This window comes from Lepus europaeus, chromosome 2 (genome assembly GCF_033115175.1).
Source record: "Lepus europaeus isolate LE1 chromosome 2, mLepTim1.pri, whole genome shotgun sequence".
Taxonomy (NCBI): Eukaryota; Metazoa; Chordata; class Mammalia; order Lagomorpha; family Leporidae; genus Lepus; species Lepus europaeus.
In genome coordinates this window covers 163,578,112-163,605,712 of record NC_084828.1, presented here as the reverse complement: position 1 = coordinate 163,605,712, position 27,601 = coordinate 163,578,112, and the positions used below count along the sequence as shown (strand labels likewise).

The 27,601-nt window shown below is 39.4% G+C and overlaps 1 protein-coding gene across 5 annotated transcripts in view; it reads left to right on the top strand.

Moving 5' to 3' along the window:
• NEK10 (NIMA related kinase 10) overlaps positions 1-27,601 on the top strand; it is a 368,558-nt gene that overhangs the window by 130,538 nt on the left and 210,419 nt on the right. For all 5 annotated transcript variants that reach the window (XM_062179356.1, XM_062179349.1, XM_062179342.1 and 2 more), the window contains one exon: positions 5,540-5,615. In XM_062179356.1, the coding sequence (XP_062035340.1) occupies positions 5,540-5,615 (76 nt within the window). The remainder of the gene's footprint in view (positions 1-5,539; positions 5,616-27,601) is intronic.

Genomic DNA, 27,601 nt, shown 5'->3' with positions numbered 1-27,601 from the left:
TGGGATTGATTTTAGAAGTTCTTCCTCAGCCGTGGCATTGCCTGTGTATACAAAGGCTGTTGATTTTTGTGGATTGATTTTATATCCTGCTACTTTGCCAAACTCTTCGATGAGTTCCAGCAGTCTCTTAGTAGAGTTCTTTGGGTCCCCTAAATAAAGAATCATATCATCTGCAAAGAGGGATAATTTGAGTTCGTCCTTCCCGATTTGTATCCCTTTAATTTCTTTTTCTTGCCTAATAGCTCTGGCCAAAACTTCCAGAACTATATTGAATAGCAGTGGTGAGAGAGGGCATCCCTGTCTGGTACCAGATCTCAGTGGAAATGCTTCCAACTTTTCCCCATTCAATAGGATGTTGGCCATGGGTTTTTCATATATTGCTTTGATTGTATTAAGGAATGTTCCTTCCATACCCAGTTTGCTTAGAGTTTTCATCATGAAAGGGTGTTGTATTTTATCAAATGCTTTCTCTGCGTCTATTGAGAGAATCATATGGTTTTTCTTCTGCAGTCTGTTAATGTAGTGTATTACATTGATTGTTTTGTGAACGTTGAACCATCCCTGCATACCGGGGATGAATCCCACTTGGTCTGGGTGGATGATCTTTCTGATGTGTTGTTGCATTCTATTGGCCAGAATTTTCTTGAGGATTTTTGCATCTATGTTCATCAGGGATATTGGTCTGTAATTCTCTTTCAATGTTGCATCTCTTTCTGGCTTAGGAATTAAGGTGATGGTGGCTTCATAGAAGGAATTTGGGAGGATTCCCTCTTTTTCGATTGCTCTGAATAGTTTGAGAAGAATTGGAGTTAGTTCTTCTCTAAATGTCTGGTAGAACTCAGCAGTGAATCCATCTGGCTCTGGGCTTTTCTTTGTTGGGAGGGCCTTTATTACTGTTTCAATTTCTGTGTCAGTTATTGGTCTGTTTAGGTTTTCTATGTCTTCCTGGCTCAATTTAGGGAGGTTGTATGTGTCCAAGAATCTGTCCATTTCTGATAGATTTCCCTGTTTGCTGGCATACAAGTCCTTGTAGTAATTTCTGATGATTCTTTTTATTTCTGTGGCGTCTGTTGTTACGTTTCCCATTTCATCTCTGATCCTATTGATTTGGGTCTTTTCTCTTCTTTTTTTTAGTTAGTTGGGCCAATGGGGTGTCAATTTTGTTTATTTTTTCAAAAAACCAGCTCCTCGTTTGGCTGATTTTTTGTAATGTTTTTTTGGATTCAATCCTGTTGATTTCTTCTCTGATTTTAATTATTTCTCTTCTCCTACTGGGTTTGGGTTTGGTTTGCTGAAGATTTTCTAGATCCTTGAGATGACTTGAAAGGTCATCTATTTGTTGCCTTTCCAATTTCTTGATGTAGGCACCTATTGATATAAACTTTCCTCTTAACACTGCTTTTGTTGTATCCCATAGGTTTTGGTATGTTGTGCTGTTATCCTCATTTACTTCCAGAAAATTTTTGATTTCTCTTTTAATTTCTTCTATGACCCGTTGTTCATTCAGGAGCATATTGTTCAATCTCCATGTGTTTACACGTGCTCTAGGGATTCCTGAGTTGCCAATTTCCAATTTCATTCCTTTGTGGTCTGAGAAGCTGCATGGTATGATTCTAATTCTTTTGAATTTGTTGAGACTTGCTTTATGGCCTAGTATGTGGTCAATCCTAGAGAGGGTTCCATGTACTGCTGAGAAGAATGTAAAGTCCTTAGATGTAGGATGAAATGTTCTGTAGATGTCTGTTAGATCCATTTGGGCTATAGTGTCATTTAAATCTACTGTCTCCTTGTTGATCTTCTGTCCTGTTGATCTGTCTATCTCTGAGAGTGGAGTATTGAAGTCCCCCAGTACTATTGTATTGGGGTCTAAGTCTCCCTTTAAGTCCCTTAACAAGTCTTTTAAATAAGCTGGTGCTCTGTAATTAGGTGCATATACGTTGATAATCGTTATATCTTCTTGTTGAATGGATCCCTTAATCATTATATAGTGCCCCTCTTTGTCTCTCCTAACAGTTTTTGTAGTAAAGTTTATGTTGTCCGATATTAAGATGGCTACGCCCGCTCTCTTTTCATTTCTGTTGGCGTGGTATATCTTTTTCCAGCCTTTCACTCTCAGCTTGTATGCATCATTGTTGGATAGATGGGTTTCTTGTAAGCAGCAAAAGGATGGGTTTTGTTCCTTAATCCAATCAGCCAATCGGTGTCTTTTAACTGGACAATTCAAGCCATTAACATTCAATGTGACTATTGAGAAGGAGTAACTTTGCCCTGCCATTTGCCAAAGATATTTTCTAATATCTGGTTTGAGATTCCTGTGATCTTTTGCTCTGAGGTTTCCTTCCTTTACCTTCTTTCATATTGGTGACCGTGTTTCTGTGTTTCTGTATGTAACACGTCTTTAAGCATCTTTTGCAGGGCTGGACGAGTGGCGACAAATTCTTTCAATTTCTGTTTGCTGTGAAAGGTCTTAATTTCACCTTCATTCACAAATGAGAGCTTTGCAGGATATAATATTCTGGGCTGGCAGTTTTTCTCTCTTAGTACCTGGGCTATATCTCGCCATTCTCTCCTGGCTTGTAGGGTTTCTGATGAGAAATCAGCTGTAAGTCTAATTGGAGATCCTCTGAGAGTAATCTGTCGTTTCTCTCTTGCACATTTTAGGATCTTTTCTTTGTGTTTCACTGTGGTGAGTTTGATTACGACGTGTCGTGGTGAGGATCTCTTTTGATCATGTTTATTAGGGGTTCTCTGAGCTTCCTGTACTAGGATGTCTCTGTCCTTCTCCAAACTTGGGAAATTTTCTGCTAGTATCTCACTAAAAAGGCCTTCTAATCCTTTCTCCCTTTCCATGCCTTCAGGAACTCCTAGAACCCGAATGTTGGGTTTTTTAATAGTATCCTGTAGATTCCTGACAGTATTTTTTAGATTTCTGATTTCTTCTTCTTTTCTTTGATTTGACTGTTTCCTTTCCTGTTCTCTGTCTTCTAATTCCGATATTCTCTCTTCTGCTTCATCCATTCTGTTTTTAAGGCTCTCTAATGTGTTTGCCATTTGATCTATTGAGTTCTTCATTTCATTGAGGTTTTTTTTCACTATCGCAATTTCCTGTTCCACTAGTTGTTTCATTTCATTTTGATTCCTCCTTAATATTTCATTTTCACGGGAGAGATTTTCTATCTTGTCCATTAAGGATTTCTGTAGTTCAAGAATTTGTTTTTGAGAACTTCTTAATGTTCTTGTGAATTTTTTGAAATCTGCTTCTTGCATTTGCTCTATCTCTTCATCTTCATAATCTTGCATTGGCATGTCTTGTTCACTTGGGGGCGTCATAGTGCTTTCCTTGTTCTTGGTACCTTTGCTTCTATGTTTCTTGCTTGGCATGTTAGAGATAATTTGTGGTGTTTTTGTTTTTGTTTTTTTTCTCTCGTTATACTATGCCTCTAAGTGAGCTGTCTGTTTTGTTGGAGCCTTAGGGGCTGTGATGGGTGTGGTCAGAGAGCTGTGCTTGTTTCTTGAGGTTTAAGGCTGTGTAAAGAGCGACTCTCCCAGATTATTTGCTCCTTGCTGGGACGCTCTCTCTCTCTCTCTCTCTTTTTTTTTTTTTTTGTTTTGACTTAGTTGGGAGTGGGGTTGAGGGTAGTTGAAATCTAGCCTCTGTGAGTATTCGTTTGATCTACCCCTGGGACCATACACAGAGTTTATGCAGCCCTCAATGTGTTCTCCAGTTTCGCTAAAGATACTGAGTTTGGCTGAGCTTTACATATGTAAAATCGCGGTGCTCTTTGTTTTGCTTGGTGAGTGAAGGGAGAGGCCTCTGTTCCCCCACCCCCCAATGTCTCGGACTTCTCAGGTCTTTGTCTTTCTTACCCTCCTCCGTTCCTGCTTGGCAAGTTAGAGATAATTTGTGGTGTTTTTTTTTTTTTTTTCTCTCGTTATACTATGCCTCTAAGTGAGCTGTCTGTTTTGTTGGAGCCTTAGGGGCTGTGATGGGTGTGGCCAGAGAGCTATGCTTGTTTCTTGAGGTTTAAGGCTGTGTAAAGAGCGACTCTCCCAGATTATTTGCTCCTTGCTGGGACGCTCTCTCTCTCTCTCTCTCTTTTTTTTTTTTTTTTTTGACTCAGTTGGGAGTGGAGTTGAGGGTAGTTGAAATCTAGCCTCTGTGAGTATTCGTTTGATCTACCCCTGGGACCATACACAGAGTTTATGCAGCCCTCAATGTGTTCTCCAGTTTCGCTAAAGATACTGAGTTTGGCTGAGCTTTACATATGTAAAATCGCGGTGCTCTTTGTTTTGCTTGGTGAGTGAAGGGAGAGGCCTCTGTTCCCCCTCCCCCCAATGTCTCGGACTTCTCAGGTCTTTGTCTTTCTTACCCTCCTCCGTTCCCGCGCTGGCGAGATTCTGTGGCTCTGCCTCCTCTCCCGCCGCTGCCGCTCGGCTTGTCTCGGTTGGTTTTCCACGCGGTGGGTTCCCTGTAAGTCCTCTGTGTGTCCTCCACAAGATCCGGAAGCGATTCCTCTGCAGTTTTTTTCTTGAGTCTTTTCCTGATGCTACAGTAATTCCGCTTTTATGAAAGTTTATTTTCCCAAACTAAGGCACACGTCCTCACTATCCGCCATCTTGGCTCCGCCCCATAATTGAATTTTTATTATTTTGGAATGAAATTGATTGGGACCGTTTTCCAACTGCAATGTATTTTAGTATGTATAAATAATCAAATACTGTTTTAAATTTCACTGTTATGAAATTCCTTAAGCATTTGTTGCACTTTTAAAAGTGATATTTTGAGCAACAAATCTAATTAGGAATTGCGACTTCAATTCTCGCCCTGGTTAAGCACTGTCTTTTTGTGCAATCTTGGTAATTAAACCTCTTGAGATATACAATGAGGGTATGAAGACCATCTGTTATCACCACTTTGACCTAACGTGTTGAGTGGTTTAAAAAAGAAGATGCTTTGAGAAGCACAGCTATCGCTAATATTAAATACACTTATTTTTTGTTTAGTGATATAAATTGGGATCCTTTGTTAATATATAAGTATATTTTGAAAGGGCTCTGAACAACATATTTACTGTGGCTTGGTGCAAATAGACGCCATTTAATTTCAGGTTTTCAAACCTTCCTGGTGATTACTTAGGCTTCCTTTACTTTTCATGTTCTCCAGATGAGGCAATGACTACCACTTGCCAACATGTTGAATCCAATCTGTTTGAAAATCTTAAAGGATAACCTAAAAAGTGGAACCACAGTTCAATATATAGCTTACCTTATGTTTCAGTCAGGAAGACATTTTAAAGATTTTTAAAAATGATAAAACTCATTTTGTAAAAACAAATATATGGTGGTATAATGTGTTTATGCCATTCATTAAGATTGCGAATGGTGTGGAAGGTTGTCATGAGGCAATTTTTACAGAGAGGGAACAAAGAAAAGCCTTCTCTTAGGAAATGTAGTAGTTATTGTGCAGAAGGTCAAATGCTGAGGAACAATGCTATTCTGGAAAATATAATAACACATTGCTTTGTTTTGTGAATTGTAGCTGACTTTGGCCTGGCAAAGCAAAAGCAAGAAAACAGTAAACTCACATCGGTTGTTGGAACGATCCTGTATTCTTGGTAAGGGCAATTGTTTTGTGGCTCTCAAACATCATATTTTATATGCTTGGGCTGTAATTTCTATTCTTGACTTGTGGAAGAAAGAGAACCTTAAGAATCTTAAGAAATAAGCTTATTTAATAAATTTCCCTCAATTACCTAGGTTAATATACATGATAAAATTGCAGATCATTATGTGTACTTAAAACAATCACAAAAAAGATAATCTTTCTTCCAAAGTAGCCTTTCCCCTCATGGGGACTAATTTTATAACTTATAAATTGAAATGATCCTTGGAACGTAATCGGTGTGCAGAGGTTGTTGAATTAATCTGATAATGAACTAGCAGATATTCTACCTAACTTGACACTTGGAATATTTTATTATACCTTTATACCTTCTTGTATGTAGAACTCCTTTCCTCTTTTCCACCTGTAGATATTCAAGGTCAGGAAAAGATTTTTTTCTGACCTATTACCTGCTCCAGTACCTGGCACATAATAGGTGTTGAATAAGTTTTATTGTATGAATGAAGAAATGATGACATACTCAGCCATATGTGTAAATGAGTGTTTACATTTGATGAACTTGTAACTTTTATAGTGCACTTTGAGGGTTCCTCTGCAAGCCATTAATCATTACGATATGAGTACTGACTTTTGATGATCACATATAATTTGCCTGAATCTGTTGAAATGAACAAAGTGACATGTGAGTCAGTCGAACAACAGGTTTCAGGGATGTAGCCTGAAATATGATTCAGCAGGTCAGGAAATCAAAGCACTTCTGTTTTCTTTTTTAATTCTGGAAATAGAACTGAGAGTGAATCTTTTTGAAGGAGGTTGGAAATTGTCTGGAAATAAGTACCATTTTATAAAGTTCTTTCACACAAGAATGTTCAGTGTTTTTGGGGAGTGACTTTTCATTTGTTTTCCTGAAAGTTCTGAAAATAGTTTCATGAGAACATCCAAAGGAATTGATGACCAGGCTAATATTGTGCCTTGAAAATTCAAGTTTATGTGTATAATTAACCTCTTAACAATAAGGCTGACACATCCATTACTTGTAGCTGAAAGAGTAATTTTCTTGTTTCACCTTGCATTGTTTTTCAGAAATAGTGAAAATTTGATTATAAAAGTGTTAAGTAATCAGTTATGTAGGAACAGATTTTATTGTTAATAAAAGTTACAGAAAAATAAATTACAAAGTTAAATTTCAGTTGGTTATTCTTGGTATAAACATATTTTATTACAGAGAATTAAGTTTAGAATTGCTAAGATACTAGTATCAACTGTGTGTGTGTGTGTATGTATGTGAGAGAGAGGGAGAGAGAGAGAGAGAGAAATTTTAGAGTATGTAGGAAGAAGTCTAAAACATGAAGCTATTTTGCTTTATTTGCCTTTATTTTTTAAATTAACTGAACAGGAAAGATGATAATATAGATAAGCTATTATTTGATATAGGTATATCATGATTGTTTTAATTAAATGTACAGTCTATCTTATTACTATTCATCTTTCTATCAAGCTCTTCGTTTTTAATTGCTTTAAAAAGTTTCTCCCTACTTGCCTTTATTATCTTATTTCTCCCCAAGTCATAAGAAATGTCCTTTGTGTAATGTGTTTTACTGTGAGCCACCTTTCTTTCTAGTTTTTGATATCATCAGCTAAGCATAAAGTTGAAAGTGTTCAGTATTAAATTATATTTCATTACTTCCTCAGTTTGTGATTCTCCAAAAGCAGATGATGAGACAAGGAATTATGTGCAGTTTATTTGGGAGGTGGTCCCAGGAAACACTGGTTGGGAAGTGGAGGGATGAGACAGGGAAGGTAAGATAGCCCATACAGTAAACATTAATCAGATTTATTGAGTATTATCTGGAAGAGAGGGTAGGAGGTGTTTTAGGGTTTTCCTTTATGCTGGATAAGAGTTGTGGTTATGTATGTATTTATTTTTTTCTAACTACAGTAAGAGACCTCAGCAATTTTTAAAAAAATTTTTTTTTTCTTTGAGAGAGAGAGATTGATCTTCCATCTGCTGGTTCACTCCCCAGATGGCTTCAATGGCCAGGGCTAGGCCAGGCTGAAGCCCGGATCCAGGAGCTTCTTTTGAGTCTCCATCAAGGAAGCAGAAGCCCAAGGACTTGGGCCATCCTCTGCTGCTTTCCCAGGTGCATTAACAGGGAGATAGGTAGGAAGTGGGGCAGCTGGGACCACCACTGGTGCCCATATGGGATGCCAGCATTGCAGGTGGCAGCTTTACCCATTGTGTCTCAATGTAGGCCCTGACCTCAGTGTTTGACTGAGGCACTTGGGCAAGCCTAGAGATTGGCCAGGATAAAAGCCTTAAGGCAAAGAGTCCCCGGGAAATTACCTAAGGTATGCTGCCCTAGACTTGTACTGGAAATATTAGAGGGACAGCAACTAGTCAGGGTCCTGACATTGTCATCTGTGTAATCTCTCAAGCCCTTGTTGTTCCAAATTTAGCTGTTTCCTAGTAAATTGTTTAGTATGTCCAGTTTCTTTTAAATTTAAAGTCATTTGGGCATTTTCTCTGTGCTTTGTGAATTGGACAAAAATAAAACAAATATCTTTTTAGTCATCGCTATGAGTCTCTCACCTCATGCCTTTTCTTGAATTATCCCTTCATCTGGGCTATTTCACTCCAAGTTATATGATTTTCAAAAGTGCTTATTTTTGTGTACTTGAGAGGCAGAATGTTATGGGGATCTTGAGAGGAAGAGAGAGAGAGAGAGAGAGAGAGAGAGAGAAGAGAGATCTTCCATCTGTTGGTCACTCCCCAAAATGCTTGCAGCAGTAAAGTGTAGGCCAGGCCGAAGCTAGGAGCCTGGAGCCCCATGTAGGTCTCCAACATGAGTGGCAGGGGCCCAAGCACTTGAGCCATTACCTGCTGCCAGCTAGGATGAATTAGTGGATCTGCAGTGGAAAAGACAAGACTCCAACTGGCATTCCAATATGGGCTGCAAGCATCCTAAGCGACAGTTTAACCTGCTGCGCCACAATGCCTGCCTCCAAATTATGTAATTTTGTTTTAATCTTTTTGAACGTATGTGAGTTTGTAAAATGTGTACCTGGGATGCCCAGAAAACATCTATTCTGCCCTACAGTGTCTCCAGAGTTTGATGTTCCCATCTGATTGTACAGTTTCCCTTCCCCAGACATTAACTATTCGATGGAATAAATTCTTTCTTTTTTAAAAATTTTGTTTAAGGAATACAACTTCATGCATTTAATATATACAGATTTGGAAACATGATACTTTTTCCTCTCCCACCTCCCTCCCACCCATACTCCCACGTTTTTCCTTCTCCCTCTTCCTTTCCCATTCTTATTTTTTACAGAGATCAATTTTCAGTTAATTTTTATACTCATAAGATTAACCCTACAACAAGTAGAGAGTTCACCGATTAGTATAATGAAATAAAAGGAACAAAAACAAAGAAATAAGCAAACAAGAAAAACATTGTTTCCTGACAGTCAGGGCAAGGGGATTGTTCAAAATCATGGCATCTCAAAGTGTCAGTTTTGCTCCTATAGATTATATTTTAAGCACCTATTAGTTACCACAGTTAGAGAGCCCACATGGTATTTGTCTTTTTGTGACTGGCTTATTTCACCACGTATAATGGTTTCCAGTTGAATCCATTTTGTTGCAAATGACAGGATTTCTTTTTTTTTAACCACTGTGTAGTATTCCATGATGTACATATACCATAATTTCTGTAGCCAGTCTTTGGTTGATTATTCTTTTTATTTGTGTGCTATCTCTTGTTACATTTCCTTTTTCATCTCTAATTTTGTTGATTTGGGTCTTCTCCCTGTTTTTTTTTTGTTTTGTTTTGTTTTGGTTTGGTTTTTTTTTTTTTGGTTAGTTGGGCCAATTTTTATTTTTTCAACAAACCCACTTTTCATTTTATTGCCCCTTTGTATTTTTTGCTTCAATTTTGTTTATTTCTTCCTTAATTTTAATTATTTCTTTCCTCCTACTAATTTAGGATTTGGTTTGTTGTTTTTTTTTCCCTAGGTCCTTGAGATGCATTGACAGCTCATTTATGTTGACTTCCCAGTTTCTTGATGTAGGCACTAATGGCTATGTCTTCCCTCTTAACATTGCTTTTGCTGTATGCCGTAAGTTTTATATGAGATATTGTCATCTTCGTTTGTTTCCAGAAATTTTTGATTTCTCTTATAACCCACTATTCATTTAAGAGCATGTTGTTTAGTCTACATGTGTTTGCATATGTTGTTGAGATTTTAGAGTTGGTGATTTCAAGCTTGAATCAATTGTGATCAGAGAAGGTGCATAGTGGTTTTTTTATTTTTTCGAATTTGCTTGTGCTTGCTTTGTGGTCTAGTATATAGTCTATCCTGGAGAAAGTTCCATGCACTGCTGAGAACAATCTATATTCTGAAACTGTGGGGTGAATAGTTCTGTAGATATCAGGTTAATTTTGTCCATAGTGTTTATAACTCTGTTGACTTTGTTGATTTTCTGTCTGGTTGATTTATCTATTGATGAAAGTGGGGTGTTTAAGTCCCCTGTTACTATTGTATTGGAGTCTATGTCTCTCTTTAAATCCGTTAACAGATCTTTTAAGAAGCCACGTGCCCTGTAATTGGGTGTATATATATTTAATATGGGCATATATTCCTGTTGTATTGATCCCTTAATCATTACATAGAGTCCATCTTTGTCTCATTTTTAAAGATTTATTATTTATTCATTGTTTGAAAGAGTTACACAAAGAGAGAGAAGGAGAGGCAGAGGAATAGAGAGGTCTTCCATCCACTGGCTCACTTCCCAGTTGGCTGCAACGACTGGAGCTACACCAATCTGAAGCCAGGAGCCAGGAGCGTCTAGGTCTCCCACACAGGTGTAGGTCCCAAGGACTTGGGTCATCTTCCACTGCTTTTCCAGGTCATAGCAGAAAGCTGGATTGAAAATGGAGCAAGCATGGCTCAAACTTGTGCCTTTATGGGATGCCAGCACTTCAGGTGGTGGTTTTTACCTGCTATGGCACAGTGCTGGCCCCTCTTTGTCTCTTTCAATAGTTTTTCTGTCGAATTTGTCTGATATTAGCATCGCTACATCTGCCTTTTGTTTTTTCTGTTTACATGGAATATCCTTTTCCATCCTTTCACTTTCAGTCTCTGTATCTTTGTTGGTGAGTTGTGTTTCCTATAGGCAGCAAACAGCTGGGTCTTGTTTTTTAATCCATTTGGTCAGTCTTTCTCTTTTAACTGTAGAATGAGGCCATTTACATTCAAGGTAACTATTGATAAGGAATTACTTGGCCCTGCCATTTTTCTGTGAATATTCCTATTGTTTGAGTTCTTTTTAGTTTTACTGGAGGATTTTCTTCACAGTCTTTCATGATAGTGGGTTTTTTTTTTTTTCTGTGTTTCTGTGTGTAGCACATCCTTTAGCATCTCTTGTAAGGCTTGACATGTGGTTACAAATTCTTTCAGTTTCTATTTATTATGGAAGGTCTTTATTTCACCTTCATTCATAAATGAGAACTTTGCAGGGTACAGTATTCTGTCAGTATTTTTCTCTTAAGGCTTGGATTGTATCTCACAATTCCCTTCTAGCCTGTAGGGTTTCTGATGAGAAGTCAGCTGTGAGTCTAATTGGAGATCCTTTGAAGCTAATCTGGCATTTCTCTCGGGCGTATTTCGAAATCTCTTCTTTGTGCCTTACTGTGGAAATTTTGACTACAATTTGTCATGGTGAAGTTCTTTTCTGCTCCTGGCTATTCATGTCCTTTGCACATTAATTGATTGGTTGTTTATTTGTTGTTGAGTTTCTTTTTTAATATTGATTTTTTTATTTATTTGAAAGGCAGAGTTACAGAAAGGCTGAGGCAGAGAGAGAAAGAGAGGTCTTTCATCTTCTGGTTCACTCCCCAAATAGCCCAATGGCCAGAGCTGTGACTATCTAAAGCTAAGAGCCGGGAGCTTCCTCCCAGTCTCCCATGCAGGTGCAGGGACCCAAGGACTTGGGCCATCTTCTACAGCTTTCCCAGGCCACAGTAGAGAGCTGGATCAGAAGTGGAGCAGCTGGGACTTGAACTGGCAGTGCTGGGATACCAGCACTGGAGGCAGCAGCCTTACCTGCTATGTCACAGCACTAGCCCCATCATCAATGTCTTATAACTTTCAGTGTGGAGACTTTTCACTTTTTTGGTAAAATTTATTTCTAAATATTTATTTTGTTTTGTAGCTACTTTGACAAAATTTTGATTCCGCATTACGTTTTTCGTTCCCTTACTGTTCCTTCAGATGCAGAATACTCCTCTCTGAAGAACTCTTGTCCTAGACAGCTGCTGAATTTACCTCCTTACTTCACTTTGGTCTCTGCTTAAATTCCACTTCTGTAGAAAAGTTCCCCCAATAACCTTTCCAGAATAGCAAGCTCCCTTCTGATTCTGTCCCCATATATTAGTTTTTCATAACCCTTGCCTCTGCCTGATCTTATGTTGTAGAGACGGATGGTGTATGATATATGATGGCTCCAATTACATGCTTTCTGTCTTATGATGATAGAAAAGCAATGTGCATTCAGAGGAAACCATGCCTGGACTTTAAAATTTTGATCTTGTCCCAGGTTAGTGATATGCGATGATGCTCTCTCATGATGCTGGGCAACAGCAGAGAGGGCAGCCTCCAGTCAGCCCTGTGTTCATGAGGGAAAAGATCTGATACTCAGCTAAGCTGGGATGTTTGTAGGTTTGATGATTGATGTATTTTCTTTTATTAGAAATCAACATTTCTTTTTTTAAGATTTATTTATTTATTTGAAAGTGTTAGAGAAGGAGAGAGAGAGAGAGAGAGAGAGAGAGAGAGAGAGAGAGAGAGATAGAGATCTTCCATCTGCTGGTTCACTGCCCAATTGGCCACAATGGCTAGAGCTGTGCCAATGTGAAGCCAGGAGCCAGGAGCTTCTTCCATGTCCAGAAGATGTTGGGCCATCTTCTACTGCCTTCCCAGGCCATAGCAGAGAGCTGGATCAGAAGTGGAGCAGCCGGGACTCGAACAAGTGCCCATATGGGATACCAGCACTGAAGGCGGCAGCTTTACCTGCTATGCCACAATGCCGGCCCCTCGATGTATTTTCCGCCTCTGAGATTTTCATCTTATGATGGTTTATCAGGACTTAACATCATGGTAAGTTGAGGAGATTCTGTATTTGAATTGGTTTATTGTGTCTTGCCCACTAAAACACATTCTCCATGAGCATAGAACTTCTATTTCCTTTGTTTGCCTGGGGCCTAGAGGAATAGTCTGGCAGAATCTAAATAAATATTTTGAATAATTAAAGAGAAAACAAGACATTCTGAATTTTAATATGATTAAAACTCAGTGTGCATTTTTATTGGGCTCTAAGAAACTAACAAGTCTTTGAACTTCTCTTACTTTTTCCCCAGTGAAGCCTGAAATAAAGGATTTTAGTTTGAGACAGTAAGGACCTTGATGGCAGAATCTGTTTTATTTTATTTTTGTATTTATTTTATGATTATATCTTCCATAGCTACTTGGGACAGTAAACAATGGTATAAAGTAGAATGTTATCATTTAAAAAATGTGGAATGATTATAATTTGTTGAGGCATGTATTCTCCTATGACTGATAAATTGGCCCTGAGAGAAACTGCAAAACAGGAATTTTAAAAATAAGAGAATAATTGGAGTAAGAAAATAGTATGGATAGACAAGTCAGAAGGCCGTTATTAAGCACCCAAGCTCTGGAGTCAGACTTCCTGGGTTTATATTCCAGCTCTACTGTTGAGAGTTAGAATTGATTAAACTTCTCTGTACCTCTGTTTCCTCATTGGCAATCTGAATTGGATAATCTGTGGTCATCCCTTAGTATTGTGTGATTAGGTGAGATGAGACACGTCCTGGGTTTGGAACAGTGCCTTGCTGGCACGTGGTAAACACTCACTAGATGATAGTGATTGTTATGTGTGAGTAGGCCAGATTTTGAAAAGCTAATATTCTTTTGAGTGTGCAGATTGTGTTGTGCCTAAGAATCGAATTTATTTAATAGTCACAATAGAGTCAATTATGCTGTATTATTTAGAGCTCTGTCTCCCTTATTTTCTCTATATTTCGTCCCTAGATGACTACTTTGGTTACTGGTAGAGACCAGGGCTTTCAGGTAGCCAAGTGCACACAGCTGAGATGTAAGAAGGGGAAAGATGTTGTCTTAGTGTGCAAAGTGGGGACACCTACAGGAATAGAACTCTATCGTTCACTTTGATCAAGTGAGCAGGAGGGTGCTTTTGACCATAAGTGCTTCTGTTATGGCCTTTCTGTGGCTCATCAGCATAAGATTTGCTTGAATAATATCAATATCACCTCCCTTGCCACTCTTTTCTCTGCAAACACACAAGTGCATGTGTATGCTCATGTGCAAACACAAACACACACAAAGAGTTGTTTCTTTCTGCTTAGGTTCAGTAGGAGGGAACTTTGAGTGAACTCAGGACTTAGTTGCACAAATTGAATTCTAAAAATATCTTAGATTCAATGGGATTCAAAGGCACCGTGGTCTCATGAATTTACATACAAGCTGTTAAATAGAAACTATTAGACAGTGTTTATTGGTTGCCCCTCCAAAGACTTGGGCATCACAATACCAGATTTCAGGACATCTACAGGGCAGTTGTTATCAAAACAGCATAGTACTGGTACAGAAACAGATGGATAGACCAATGGAACAGAATAGAAACACCAGAAATCAACCCAAACATCTACAGCCAACTTATATTTGATCAAGGATCTAAAACCAATCCCTGAGTAAGGACAGTCTATTCAATAAATGGTGCTGGGAAAACTGAATTTCCACATGCAGAAGCATGAAGCAAGACCCCTACCTTTCATCTTACACAAAAATCCACTCAACATGGATTAAAGACCTAAATATATGACCCGACACCATCAAATTATTAGAGAACATTGGAGAAACCCTGCAAGATATTGGCACCGGCAAAGACTTCTTGGAAAAGACACCAGGAGCACAGGCAGTCAAAGCAAAAATTAACATTTGGGATTGCGTCAAATTGAGAGGCTTCTGCACTGCAAAAGAAACAGTCAGGAAAGTGAAGAGGCAAGCGACAGAATGGGAAAAAATATTTGCAAACTATGTAACAGATAAAGGGTTGATAACCAGAATCTACAAAGAAATCAAGAAACTCCACAACAACAAAACAAACAACCCACTTAAGAGATGGGCCAAGGACCTCAATAGACATTTTTCAAAAGAAGAAATCCAAATGGCCAACAGACACATGAAAAAATGCTCAGGATCACTAGCAATCAGGGAAATACAAATCAAAACCACAATGAGGTTTCACCTCACCCCGGTGAGAATGGCTCACATTCAGAAATCCACCAACAACAGATGCTGGTGAGGATGTGGGAGAAAAAGTGACATTAACCCACTGTTGGTGGGAATGCAAACTGGTTAAGCCACTATGGAAGTCAGTCTGGAGATTCCTCAGAAACTTGAATATAACTCTACCATTCAACCCAGCCATCCCACTCCTTGGAATTTACCCAAAGGAAATTAAATTGGCAAACAAAAAAGCAGTATGCACCTTAATGTTTATTGCAGCTCAATTCACAGTAGCTAAGACCTAGAATAAACCTAAATACCATCAACAGTAGACTGGATAAAGAAATTATGGGATATGTACTCCATAGAATACTATACAGCAGTCAAAAACAATGAAATCCGTTCATTTGCAACAAAATGGGGGAATCTGGAAAACATCATGCTGAGTGAAATAAGCCAGTCCCAAAGGGACAAATATCATATGTTCTCCCTGATTGGTGACTACTAACCGAGCACCAAAAAGGAAACTTGTTAAAGTGAAATGGACACTATGAGAAACGGTGACTTGATCAGCCCTGGCCCTGACTGTTGATGAACAACTTAATACGTTATCCCTTTTAGTATTTTTTTTGGTTGTTCTACTTAATACTATTGGTTGAATTCTGTAATTAATACACAATTATTATTAAGTTTTAGAAACTTAACTGAAAAGTGATCTCTGTTAAATATGAGTGGAAATAAGAGAGGGAAGAGATGTACAATTTGGGACATGCTCAATCGGACTTGCCCCAGATGGTAGAGTTTGAAACATACCAGGGGATTCCAATACAATCCCATCAAGGTGGCATGTACCAATGCCATCTCACTAGTCCAAATGATCAATTTCTGTTCACAATTGATCATATTGATAGGACTAAGAGTCAAAGGGATCACATAAACAAGACTAGTGTCTGAAAATACTAACTGATAGAATAAAAAAAAAAAAAGGAGAGAGAACAATCCAACATGGGAAGTAGGATACACAGCAGATTCATAGAATGGCGGATGTCCTAAACAGCACTCTGGCCTCAGAATCAGCCCTTAAGGCATTTGGATCTGGCCGAACAGCCAATGAGATTATTTCAGGCATGGAAAGCCAAGACTCTCTGGCAAAAAAAACAAAACAAAACAAAACAAAACAAAAAACCTAAATGAGAGATCTCTGCGAGTGAGATCCCAGTAGAAAGAACAGGTCATCAAAGAAGGAGGTACCTTTTTCTGAAGGGAGGAGAGAACTTCCACTTTGACTATGACCTTGTCTAAATATGATAAGAGTCGGCGAACTCAAAAGGCTTCCATAGCCTTGGCAACTTATGACAAGAGCCTAGGGTGATTACTGACGCCATAAACAAGAGTGTCAATCTGTTAAGTCAACAACAGGAGTCACTGTGCACTTACTCCTCATGTAGGATCTCTGTGCTTAATGTGCTGTACATTGTGATTTAATGCTATAACTAGTACTCAAACAGTATTTTTCACTTTGTGTTTCTGTGTGGGTGCAAACTGTTGAAATCTTTACTTAATATATACTAAACTTTTTTTCTGTATAAAGACAATTGAAAATGAATCTTGATGTGAATGGAAGGGGAGAGCGAGTGGGAAAGGGGAGGGTTGCGGGTGGGAGGGAAGTAATGGGGGGATGAAACCATTGTAATCCATAAGCTGTACTTTGGAAATTTATATTCATTAAATAAAAGTTTAAAAAAATAAAGTTTTTTTATTTTTTATTTTCCACATAATGGCTAACCTTACATTGTTAACCTCTTATTTTCTACTTACCTTTATTCACTTATTTCTGACTTGCACTTATACAGAAGGGTAGATTTTTGTCTACCAGTTAAGATGCTGCTCGACTAGCCTGTATTTCATGTTGCAGTGTCTGAGTTTGGGTCTCAGCTCTGCTTCTGATTTCAGCTTCCTGCTAATGTAGACCTTAGGAAGCAGAAATTATGGCTCGGCTGTTAGGTCACTGGCCCCATGTAGGAGACCTATATGAGTTGTAAGGTCCCTGCTTAGACCTGGCCCAGTTCTGGCTGCTGTGGGCATGTGAGGGAAGTGATCCAGTAGATCTCTCTCTGCCTCTCAACACAAACATGTCTCGCTTGTACAGAGCTTACTAAGTATATGCACTGTTATGGCTCTATAAATATTATCACTTACTCCTCAAACCTCCTTTCAGACAGCTGCGACTATCTCACATAAACTTAAGGGAGGTGTAGCAATCTTACCAACATCACAAAGCTAGCAAGTAGAGGAACGTGGGTTCAAATCCAGACAACCAGACTCCAGAATGTGCATGTATTAACTCTTCTGCTACCTGCCTGCAGATTGAACAGTGAATAATCAGTAGACTATGTGTCAAGAATGATAAATATTGCACTATGATTGATGTTTGCTTCAGGGGTATTGTGATTTGTTCTTTAGAATGTATGCATTCCAGGTAACATTCATCAATATATTTATTATTTGCCAAGCTTTATTTTTGTTCAACTAAAAATTCTTCTTTTAATTTTTTCCCTAATTCTAATGGTTGTTTCCTCATCATTCAACAATTTTTTAAAAAATTTAAATAGGTTTTAAATACTGAGCACACTGTATAATGTTCACTGACACTTTCTGAATTCAAAATGAAAAGTTATGAAGATTCTAGAAATGAAAAAAAATCGAAGTGAAGCAAATTTATGGTTTTATGTAATCTTGACATTATAGTGCCGTTTAATCTACAGGCACTGCAGGAAGTATATGGCTAGAAGAACAAACACTTTTTAGTATATAATTAAGATATCCATGGTTTTCATTTTGTGTGTCTCTGGCGATGTTAAACGCTTGGTTTAACCAGGATTAAAAGTTTAAATATCATGTGCATGATAGATTTTTTCAAAGTTTGACTCTCCCTGAACTCCCCAGCAGCCCCAGAAACAAGAAAGAGAACGCTTTGATGATTGATTCTATCAGTGGAAGCCCTAGATTCTTATTATTAACTAGGAATTCAAAATCACTTATCTTTAGTTTCTTTTTTTATTATTATTTTTTGACAGGCAGAGTTAGACAGTGAGAGAGAGACAGAGAGAAAGGTCTTCCTTTCCGTTGCTTCACCCCCCCCCCCCCCCCCAAGTGGCTGCTACGGCCGGTGCGCTGTGCTGATCCGAAGCCAGGAGCCAGGTGCTTCCTCCTGGTCTCCCATGGGGTGCAGGGCCCAAGCACTTGGGCCATCCTCCACTGCACTCCCGGGCATAGCAGAGAGCTGGCCTGGAAGAGGGGCAACCGGGACAGAATCCGGTGCCCTGACCGGGACTAGAACCCCGGGTGCTGGCCCCGCAGGCGGATGATTAGCCTAGTGAGCCACGGCGCCGGCCTTTAGTTTCTGTATCTTCATTTCCTTGCCTTTTCCTAGTCTTTACTTTTACAAGTAACTGTGAGTCTGTCACCACTGGGTTTCTCTCTCTGTGTTCATCTAAGTTATTTGTCTGATTTTCTATTTTAAACATTTGACCCAATCACTGTGTATTTCCTACAGGAAAAGAGTGTGAGAGGGAGAAACATATTGATAGAATGTCTTATTTTAACATGTTTTCCTTTTTAAAAATATTTATTTGAAAGGCAGAGTGAGGAAGAGAGAGAAGGGGATTGAGATTGATTTTGCATCAGTTGCTTCTCTCCTTAAATAGCTGCCATGGCCAAGGGCAGGGCCAAGATGAAGTCAGGAGCCCAGAACTCCATACAGATCTCCTATGTGGACGGCAGAGGCCCAAACACTTGGGCCATCTTTTGCTGCTTTCCCAGGATGTGTTAGCAGAGATCTAGATTGGAAGAGAAGGAGCTGGATCTCTAACCAGCACATTGACACGGCATTCCACATTGCAAGCAACAGTGAGTTGATACTCACTGTGCCACAACCTTAACCCCATAGCATGTTTTCTCCAGAGTGAGGTGCTTTGGCCAAAAGAAGGGTCCTTATGTATCTACCACAATTTAATCTACTGAATAATTAAGAAATGAGAAGACTCTTTGAAGATAAGGAGATGTGAATTTCAGTTATCTATTCTATGTATTAATCCAACCTTAAATTTAGTTGCTTAAACCAACAAGTTTGTGTGTTAGTTTCCCCTGGGCTAACGAACATAAATTCATTCAGCTGAATGACTGGCTTGGCTGGAAGCTCCAAGATGGCTTCTCTTACCTGGCAGTTGGATGTGGAGGCTTGGTGGGGAAGGGTCTGTCGGCCTGGCCGTTCATGTACATGGTAGTGTTGGCGTAGCATTCGAAGAGAGCGGCAGTGGAAACTGTGGGGCCTCTTAAGGGTAGCTTTGGGTGTTACGTAACATCCTTTCTACTATGTCCTATTGGTCCATGCAAGTTACGGCAGCTTACATACAAGGGTTGGGCAAGCACATGTGCTTCTAGGTGGAAGGAGGTACACAAAATTTGGGGCAGTATTCAATAAAGCAAAATGTTACAATGTAGTTCATTCAGAAAGAAGCATAGTCCTTAATTATCTTTGGGAAACATGGCCAGTGAAACAATAATAGTCTATTTAAACAGTACCAGTTGACACATCAGTCCCCTATCTCCTCAGAATGGAATGTACCAGCCTGAGGGCTGGCACTGTGGCTTAGTAGGTGAAGCCTCTACCTGTGGTGCAGGCATCCCATATGGTTGCCGGTTTGAGTCCTGGCTGCTCTACATCCAGTCCAGCTCCCTGCTAATGTCCTGGGAAAGCAGTAGAAGATCACCCGAGTTCTTGGGCCCCTGCACCCACATGGGAAATATGGAAGAGCTCTTGGCTCCTTGCTTTGGATCAGTCCAGCTCTGGCCATTGCAGCCATTTGGGGAGTGAACCAGCAGATGGAAGACCTCTCTCTCTGTCTCTCTCTCTCTGTCTATAACTCTGCCTCTCAAAGAGATAAGTAATTTCTTTAAAAGAGGGGTCCAGTATGGTGGCATAGTGGGTAAAACCACCATCTATAATGCTGTCATCCCATATGGATGCCAGTTTGAGTCCTGGCCACTACACTTCCAATTTAGCTCTCTGCTATGGCTTGGGAAAGTAGTAGAAGATAGTTCAAGCCTGCCCCAACTTGGAGGAAGCTCCTGGCTTCAGATTGGCCCAGCTCTGGCCAATGAGGCCATCTGGGGAGTGAACCTGCTGATGAAATCTTTCTCTCTCTTTCTGCCTCTGCTTCTCTGTAACTCTGCATTTCAAATACATAAATAAATCTTTAAAAGAGAGAAAAATGTAGCAACCTGGATCCAATCAGGAGTTAGGAATGTCCTTGTGGGTTAAGTAAAGGAAGATTATTATAAAGAAGGACTTACTGTGATATAAGATTAATAATAGGATGCAAGGAACATTTATTTACATGGTACCCTAGGGACAAAGGTGAGCACTAAACTGCAGGGGTTCAGATCTTGCTGGAGAGGGTGTGTAGCCCACAGACAGCAGAGAATTTGGCTGAGTGCACTGGGCTTTCACTGGCCTGGAGCTGCTGGGCAATCAGGGAGCAATCCTCTTTAGTGCTGGTAGAGACAGGGCACCAGCACCTCACATCATGTCATGAGCATGTAGCAGGATTTTGACTGCCAATCCACAGAAGGCCTTCAGGGTCTAAGGGCTACAGAGAGGGAGGAGTAGAGCTAAAACCAGGCACTCTATATGCAGGAGGCCATCAGAGAGTATAGGCTGTGCAGTGGCTCTAATTTCTGTGTTGAGAGGGCTGTAGAAAGATGTTCACCAGGTAGTTGCTGCAGGATTGCCGAGGGAGAAGCCTTCTGGGCCTATGACTGGGACAGGCTCTACTGGATAGACCAAAACTTACATTGCCTACCTGTAGCCCATATCAGACACTATAGAACACCTTGTTCCATGGCAGTGTCTGCCTAGCACCACCTACAGAGAAAGATTGGCATGGTGCTTACTTTAGAGGGGAAGTACCTAAAGGGAATCCATTGCTTATTGAAGGATCTGACAGGACAATACATTGAGAATGACTCATTAAATGATTTGGTCCAGCATACTTGTGGACTGGGCAGCTAGAGAATAGGACCACACTAGTGCTGTGGCATGCTCAATATCTTTATTTACTCTGTACAGTAGGTGTTTTATTTCGTTGAACCTCCAGCATTGCTACCCCTCCCGAGAGTCTTTTTGAACTGTGTGGAAATTTAAATCTTCCTTCAGTTCAATTCCAAACTGAAGGCACATTTAGGGGATAGCAAGAGCTATAGTTTGGCTGGGTTGAGATTTATGTTGTGATGATGGGAGATCTGAAAATTTCCCCTTGCATTGTAGAGCCACCGAGCACTGAAAGTCAATGGAATTGCTGTTTTTCTGAAGATCTGCACAACAGAATCAGGGAAAAGGAATGAAAGAGACTTGTGTTTATCATTTTGCCTGTCCCTGAAATAGATATTCAAGTACCTGCTTGTCAGAAGATGCTTAGTTCTTACCCACGAGGCTAATTCAATTCAATTTGGACACACATACACACAGAGAACTAAGTGTCAGTCAGGTGTAGAAGGATCAAGGGCTAGACAATCCCATGATGCTTGTAATGAGCTTCCATCAGATTCCTATAGGAAGTCTCCAGGAAAATGGCCACTGGTGGGAAAAGGACCCATCCATGCTGGAAAACACAGGGGAAAGGCTGAGGAGGGTGGATAGGTGCTATGTTTTCCTTGTCATGATTGTGTCATATCCTAAGCACTACACAAGAATTACATAATGTGACTTACACTTTCCTGACTTCAGACATTCTGATAGTATGTGCTTGAAAGTGGTTTTGGCTGAATGATAAAATGATAAGAGATCAAAAGGAAGGAGAGAAAGGCAGCAATGCAAGGGAGGTAAACAGAGAGAGGAAAGAGTGGGGAAGTCAGTTTTAATGTTTCTTTTTTCATCTATTTGAAAGGTAGAGCAACACATACACAGACAGATGGCAGGGGATGGGGAGACAGAGACAGAGATATGGAGACACAGGGAATATTTTCCATCTATTGACTCACTCTTCAAATGCTTACAACAGCAGGGGCTGTGTCAAGCTGAAGTCAGGGCCTGGAACTCTATCCTTGTGGGTGGCAGGGACTGAAGCACTTGAGCCATTATCTGCTGCCTCCCAGGACACATTAGCAGGAAGCAGAATCAGAAGGGGAGTAGCTTAGTCTGAAACCAGCTCTCCCGATCTGGGATGTGGGTGTCCCAAGTGGTGGCTTCAACCAGTTGTCAGAAAACCAGAGGATTTATCAATGGGGAAGTAAGAAAACCAAATTACTATTTCAAGGGCAAAAGATTGAAAAAATTTAATTATTTTGCAGGGCTACATTTATGTTTGTTCTTATCAATAAGTTATTCCAAGTGACGTTACCAATTATATGTCTCTTTATATCAGTTTATTTCATGGCTTATTTAGCTAATATTAGTATTTTATACTATTATATTTAAAATTTAATTATTACTTTAACAATATTGATATTTATACTGTCTGTATAACTCTAGAAGCAATAGTATGCATGATAAAATAAAAGAAAGTAAAATAAAATAAAGAAGTGCCAAAAATTGTTTTTTCTATGATAGTAGGGTATTAGAAGTTTGAAATCTTGAAATTCAAGCTTCCCTTTGAATGGTGATTCTTCACACACACACACACACACACAGAAGCAAAATACTGAATTTTCAAACTTTGCCAGTATAGAGGTCAGTAACAAAGGTCAAATAAAGATCTGAAAATATGAACTGTCTGTTAACTTTAATGCATATTGACAACTCTCAACCATTTACCATTATTTTCACAGAAAAGGCGTACTTCTAGGATCAGTGCATTTTGGAGTTTAATGTTGGAGCCATATATATATATATATATGTGTGTGTGTGTGTGTGTGTGTGTACATATATATATATATATATAAAATATGTATATGTTTTATTTTAGTGCTAAAGTTTCTAAGAAGGCCATAATATCTATCTCCAGTGATGTATTTGCGTCCTAGTCTCCTCACTTCATTTCCTATGAGCTCATTTCTCATTTTCACTACAAAGTGTTCTTTATTAACTTTGTAAATAATATCTCAGAATGGCAGCAATGGGAGGAGGTGTGGAATATCAGTGCGTTTGTGCAACTGCCCCTGCCTTAGGAGCTGGTAGAATGGAATACTAGACTCTAGAGCTGGGCTGCATGGGTTTACTCCTGATTCTGCCCCTTCCTGTTTGACTTTGGGCAAGGTATTTAGTTTTTCTGGGCCTCAGTGTCATCACAGAAATGATGTGTATGATATATATGTCTCCATGTGTGTGTGTGATAACAACAATTTGTACATAATAGGGTTGGGATGAGGATTAAAAAGATGGATAGATAAATAAAAATATAAATAGATGAGTGAGTGGGTAGATATATAGTGGTATGTGTAGCATAGCAAATATTCAGTAAATATTAGTAGTTTTGAGGCTGGGAGCCACAGTTTCATTCTTTATGCTAATATATCTTCTCCCTCTTCACTCAAGCACATGGTTTACCTGGCTTAGTCCCTTTGCATTAGAAGTCTTGTCTTCCTGGCCATAGATAGTGAGCCAGTCCTAGCATTCATGCCCTTTTGCCACAATAATAGAAGTAAGTATTTCCTTGACTCAAACTGCCCCAGTTAGAATTCTTTCCTGAAAATGGATTGAGCTGGGACTCAGTTAGGAGCTGGTATTGGGAGACTCTGAGGGGGGGTGGGGCATGTTTGTAGCCATTGGGGAGGGGAGTCTGGCAGAACGAGGTCAGTGCTTGGAGAGAATAGGAATGAATTCTGGCAATGTCAGGCTCTTGAGTCCATTTTCCCTGAGATCCAGCTGTAGCTTTGCTCCTCCTGCACTTACAAGAATGTATCAGTAAATTCCTCTCTATTTGTGTAGGGTTGCTAGGTTTCTTTCACTTGTCTCAGTTTGGATTGCCCTAAAAGCAAACTCTCAGACAAAGGTTCAAGTGCAAGGAGTTTATTCTGGAGGTGACCCTAGGAAACATAGGTATATGGGAATGTGAGACAAGGAAGGGGAGACATAAGACAGATTTCTGTGGGAAGTTATCATTGGGGACAATTAGAGCTTAAACCTGTTGAGGATTTTGGAAGTCAGTGTAACAAATAACTCAGATTTACTGTTTCTGAAAGGAGAGAGTGGGGGTGTTTATACTTCAGCTATCAGTCACTTGAGTAAGTGCTGTTCCTGGGGTCCATTTTATCACCAGCACTTCAGAGCTGTCAAGCTGCAGGCAGAAAAGGTCAAGGAATTAAAGCAAATCCTCAGACAAACCTGCAAACAATTAGAATTGAGTCCAGTGAGCTCTGAAGGCATAAGGTCAGGGGGTTCTGGTAGGCTACCTGCACCATCTGCTTTGACTTAACCATGGAAACAGCTCTGGGGCAGCAGAGAATTGCTCAGTGTGGCCCAGAGTCTTTGCGCATTCTGAAAAAATGTAATTTTCCCCACATGTTCTCTGTGCACATTCTTTTATGTTGATAGCTGGAAGTCATTAAAGAAGCCCCTGACAACTGTTTCCGGATTTTCTTCATGGATAGAAGGAATTGAGAAGTTGTTCTCTTCCTTCCTTACCCAGAGAGACTTTCTATTTTCATGTAGTTCCGGGCTGATGCTGCCTGCATTAACTTCTCAAGTAAGATGGCAAATAGGTCTTGGCAGATAACAGATAAGGTACCTGGCTGATGAGATCATATCACTTAAAAATAGATGTGGTATTAAAAACTGTAATGCAGAAGCAGATAGAAATAGTCTCACTACCAGATGCTTACTTGGGGGAGCTGTGTTTGGTGTAGCAGTTAATACCCACTCCATGTATTGGGGTGCTTAGGTTTGAGCCCCAGCGGAGCTCTTCATTCCACCTCTCTGCTGATGCTTACTCTGGGAGACAGTGACTGATGGCTCAAGTGCTTGGATCCTTGCTACCCACATGGGAGATCTGAATTGAGTTCCAGGCTCCTGGGTTAAACCTGGCCCAGGCCCTAGCTGTTGTGGGCATCTGGGGAGTGAATCAGTGGATAGCAGATCTCTCCCCATCCTCCTCCCTTCTCTCTCTCTCTCTCTGCCTGTCAAATAAAAAGAATGTTTACTTGGAGATTGCTTGACAGCTTTTTAAAATCTTTTTTAAAAATCAGTCTGTTGTTAAGGAGTAGACCACATATTTTTATGGGACTTTAAATTTAGAGGAAAGGCATTTGTATAATTATATATTATAATTGAGATATTGTATTATCCTTCTTTGTGAAATCACAATAATTATTTAGTTATGTACTTGGATTTTAGAAGCTGGTGATTTTTGGCTTGCATACAAATACATAATGTGTGATGTGAACCTATAATGCCAGCTTTTTTTTTTTTTAACTGAGAAACCATTAGAGACAAGCAAATGGCAGTTGATGTATAATGAGAAATTTCAAGGCTATTGGATCTGAATTTAATTTGTGTTTGTGACTCAAAGTAGGCAGTGCCTGATAATCATTTTATGGCTGGAGTGTAGTCCCTGGGTGAACATAATGCATTTGTTTAATTGTCCAGACTCCTCACTGTATTTACAGTTAATTGGTTCCTGTTAAGGTCCTCTTAATAGAGACCATAAAGCTATAGGGTTATGAAAATTTGAAAAAGAACATTTAGCTCAAGTCCTTTCTTGAAGCCAAGACCTAACGAGTGCTCATCTGTTTCATTTTCCACCATTTTCATGATAAGCAAAGGGGGGAAATGTCCTCAAGGAAGTCTTCTTACTTTGTGGGGCTTATGAGCACTTGCATAGCCAGAAAGCGAAAACTATAGCAGCATTGTTATGTCTAACTGGAGTCCTCCTCTGATGACTTGGAATTCTCCTTGGATTTTAGTGGCTGTGCGAAGGAGTGAGTCACTCCCCTCCCCCAATTAAATGATTTTTCATCAACCAAAAGATTCTCTTAAGCCTTTTCTTCTAAGTCTTGTTTCTCATTCTACCTAGTGCCTTTAACCTTTTAATTTAGATTGCTAGATTTGAATAAGGAAATCTCAAACACAACCTTCTAATATCTTGGGAAAGTCATGTGAATCCATTTGATGAGGAATACAAGCCACTTTTATAAATTGCAGTGCACTGCTGCATTTTCAATTTAAATATAGATTTAAGTTTTTCTTTTTTCATATTTTGTCTGTATAAAGGTAATAAATCTCATGTATTTCATATATACAGTTTTAAGAGAGCAATGATGCATCACACCCTCCCTCCCTCTCTCACTCCCGTACTCCATCCTCCTTCTCTTCTTATTTTTCTTTGGATTTTTACAAAGACATACTTTCATATTTCTTTATAATCACAAGATTAACCCTCCAATAAGTAGAAAATTCAAGTACTAAGTATATAAATCACCATTCCTTAAGAGTGTAGACAAGGGCTACAAACAATAATCAAATCTCAAAATGTCAATTTTGTTCATATACATTTTTTGTACTCTGTATATCAGTTACCACAAATCAGGGAAAAATATGATATTTGTTTTTGGGACTATCATTTCACTAAGCAAAATGGTCTCAAGTTGCATCCATTTTGTTGTGAAAGACAGGATTTCACTCTTCCTAACAGCTGAGTAGTATTCCATACTGTGTATGTATTACAATTTCTTTATCCAGTCATCAGTTGATGGACATTTGAGTTGATTCCCTATCTTAACTATTTTGCATTGAGCTGCTATAAACATGGGAATAGAGATAACTCTTTCATATGATGATTTAATTTCCTTTGGTTAAATTCCCAGAAGTGGGATGGTGGGTCACATTGTATATCTATTTTCAGCTTTCTGAGGAGTCTCCATACTGTCTTCAGTAATGGTCATATGAGTTTACATTCACACTAGCAGTATATTTGGGTACCTTTCCCCCCACATTCTGGCCAGCATTTGTTATTCTTTGATTTTTGGTAGCCATTTTAACTCGAGTGAGGTGAAATCTCATGCTAATTTTTATTTGCATTTCTCTAATGGCTGAGTGATCCTGAGTATCTTTTCATGTGTCTGTTGGCCATTACTACTTCATTCTTTTTTTTTTTTTTTAAAGATTTACTTACTTATTTGAGAGGTAGAGTTACAGAGAAAGAGAAGGAGAGACAAAGAGATCTTTCTTTGGTATTCGCTGGTTCACTCTCCAAATGGCCACAGTGACCAGGGCAGGCCAGGCCAAAGCTAGGAGCCAGGAGCTTCTTCCAGGTCTCCCACATGGGTGTAAGGGCCCATACACATGGGCTGTCCTTTACTGCTTTCCCAGGGTCATAAGTAGGGAGATGTATCAGAATTGGAGCAGCCAGCACTTGATGCAGTGCCTTTATGTGTTGCTGGCACTGCAGGGTGCTGCTTCAACCTGCTGAGCCATGGTGCTGGCCTCAAGCCGTTTGTATTTCATCCTTGAAAAACTGCCTTTTCATATTTTTAGTTCATTTCTTAACTTGATTGCTTATTTTGTTGAGGTTGAGTTCTTTGAGCACTTATATACCTTGGATATCAATCCTTTATCAAATATATAATTAGCAAATATTTCCTCCCATTCTGTCTGTTGGCTTTTGCTTTGCTGTGCAGAAGCCTCTTTGTCTAGTTTTGCTTTTATTGCTTGTA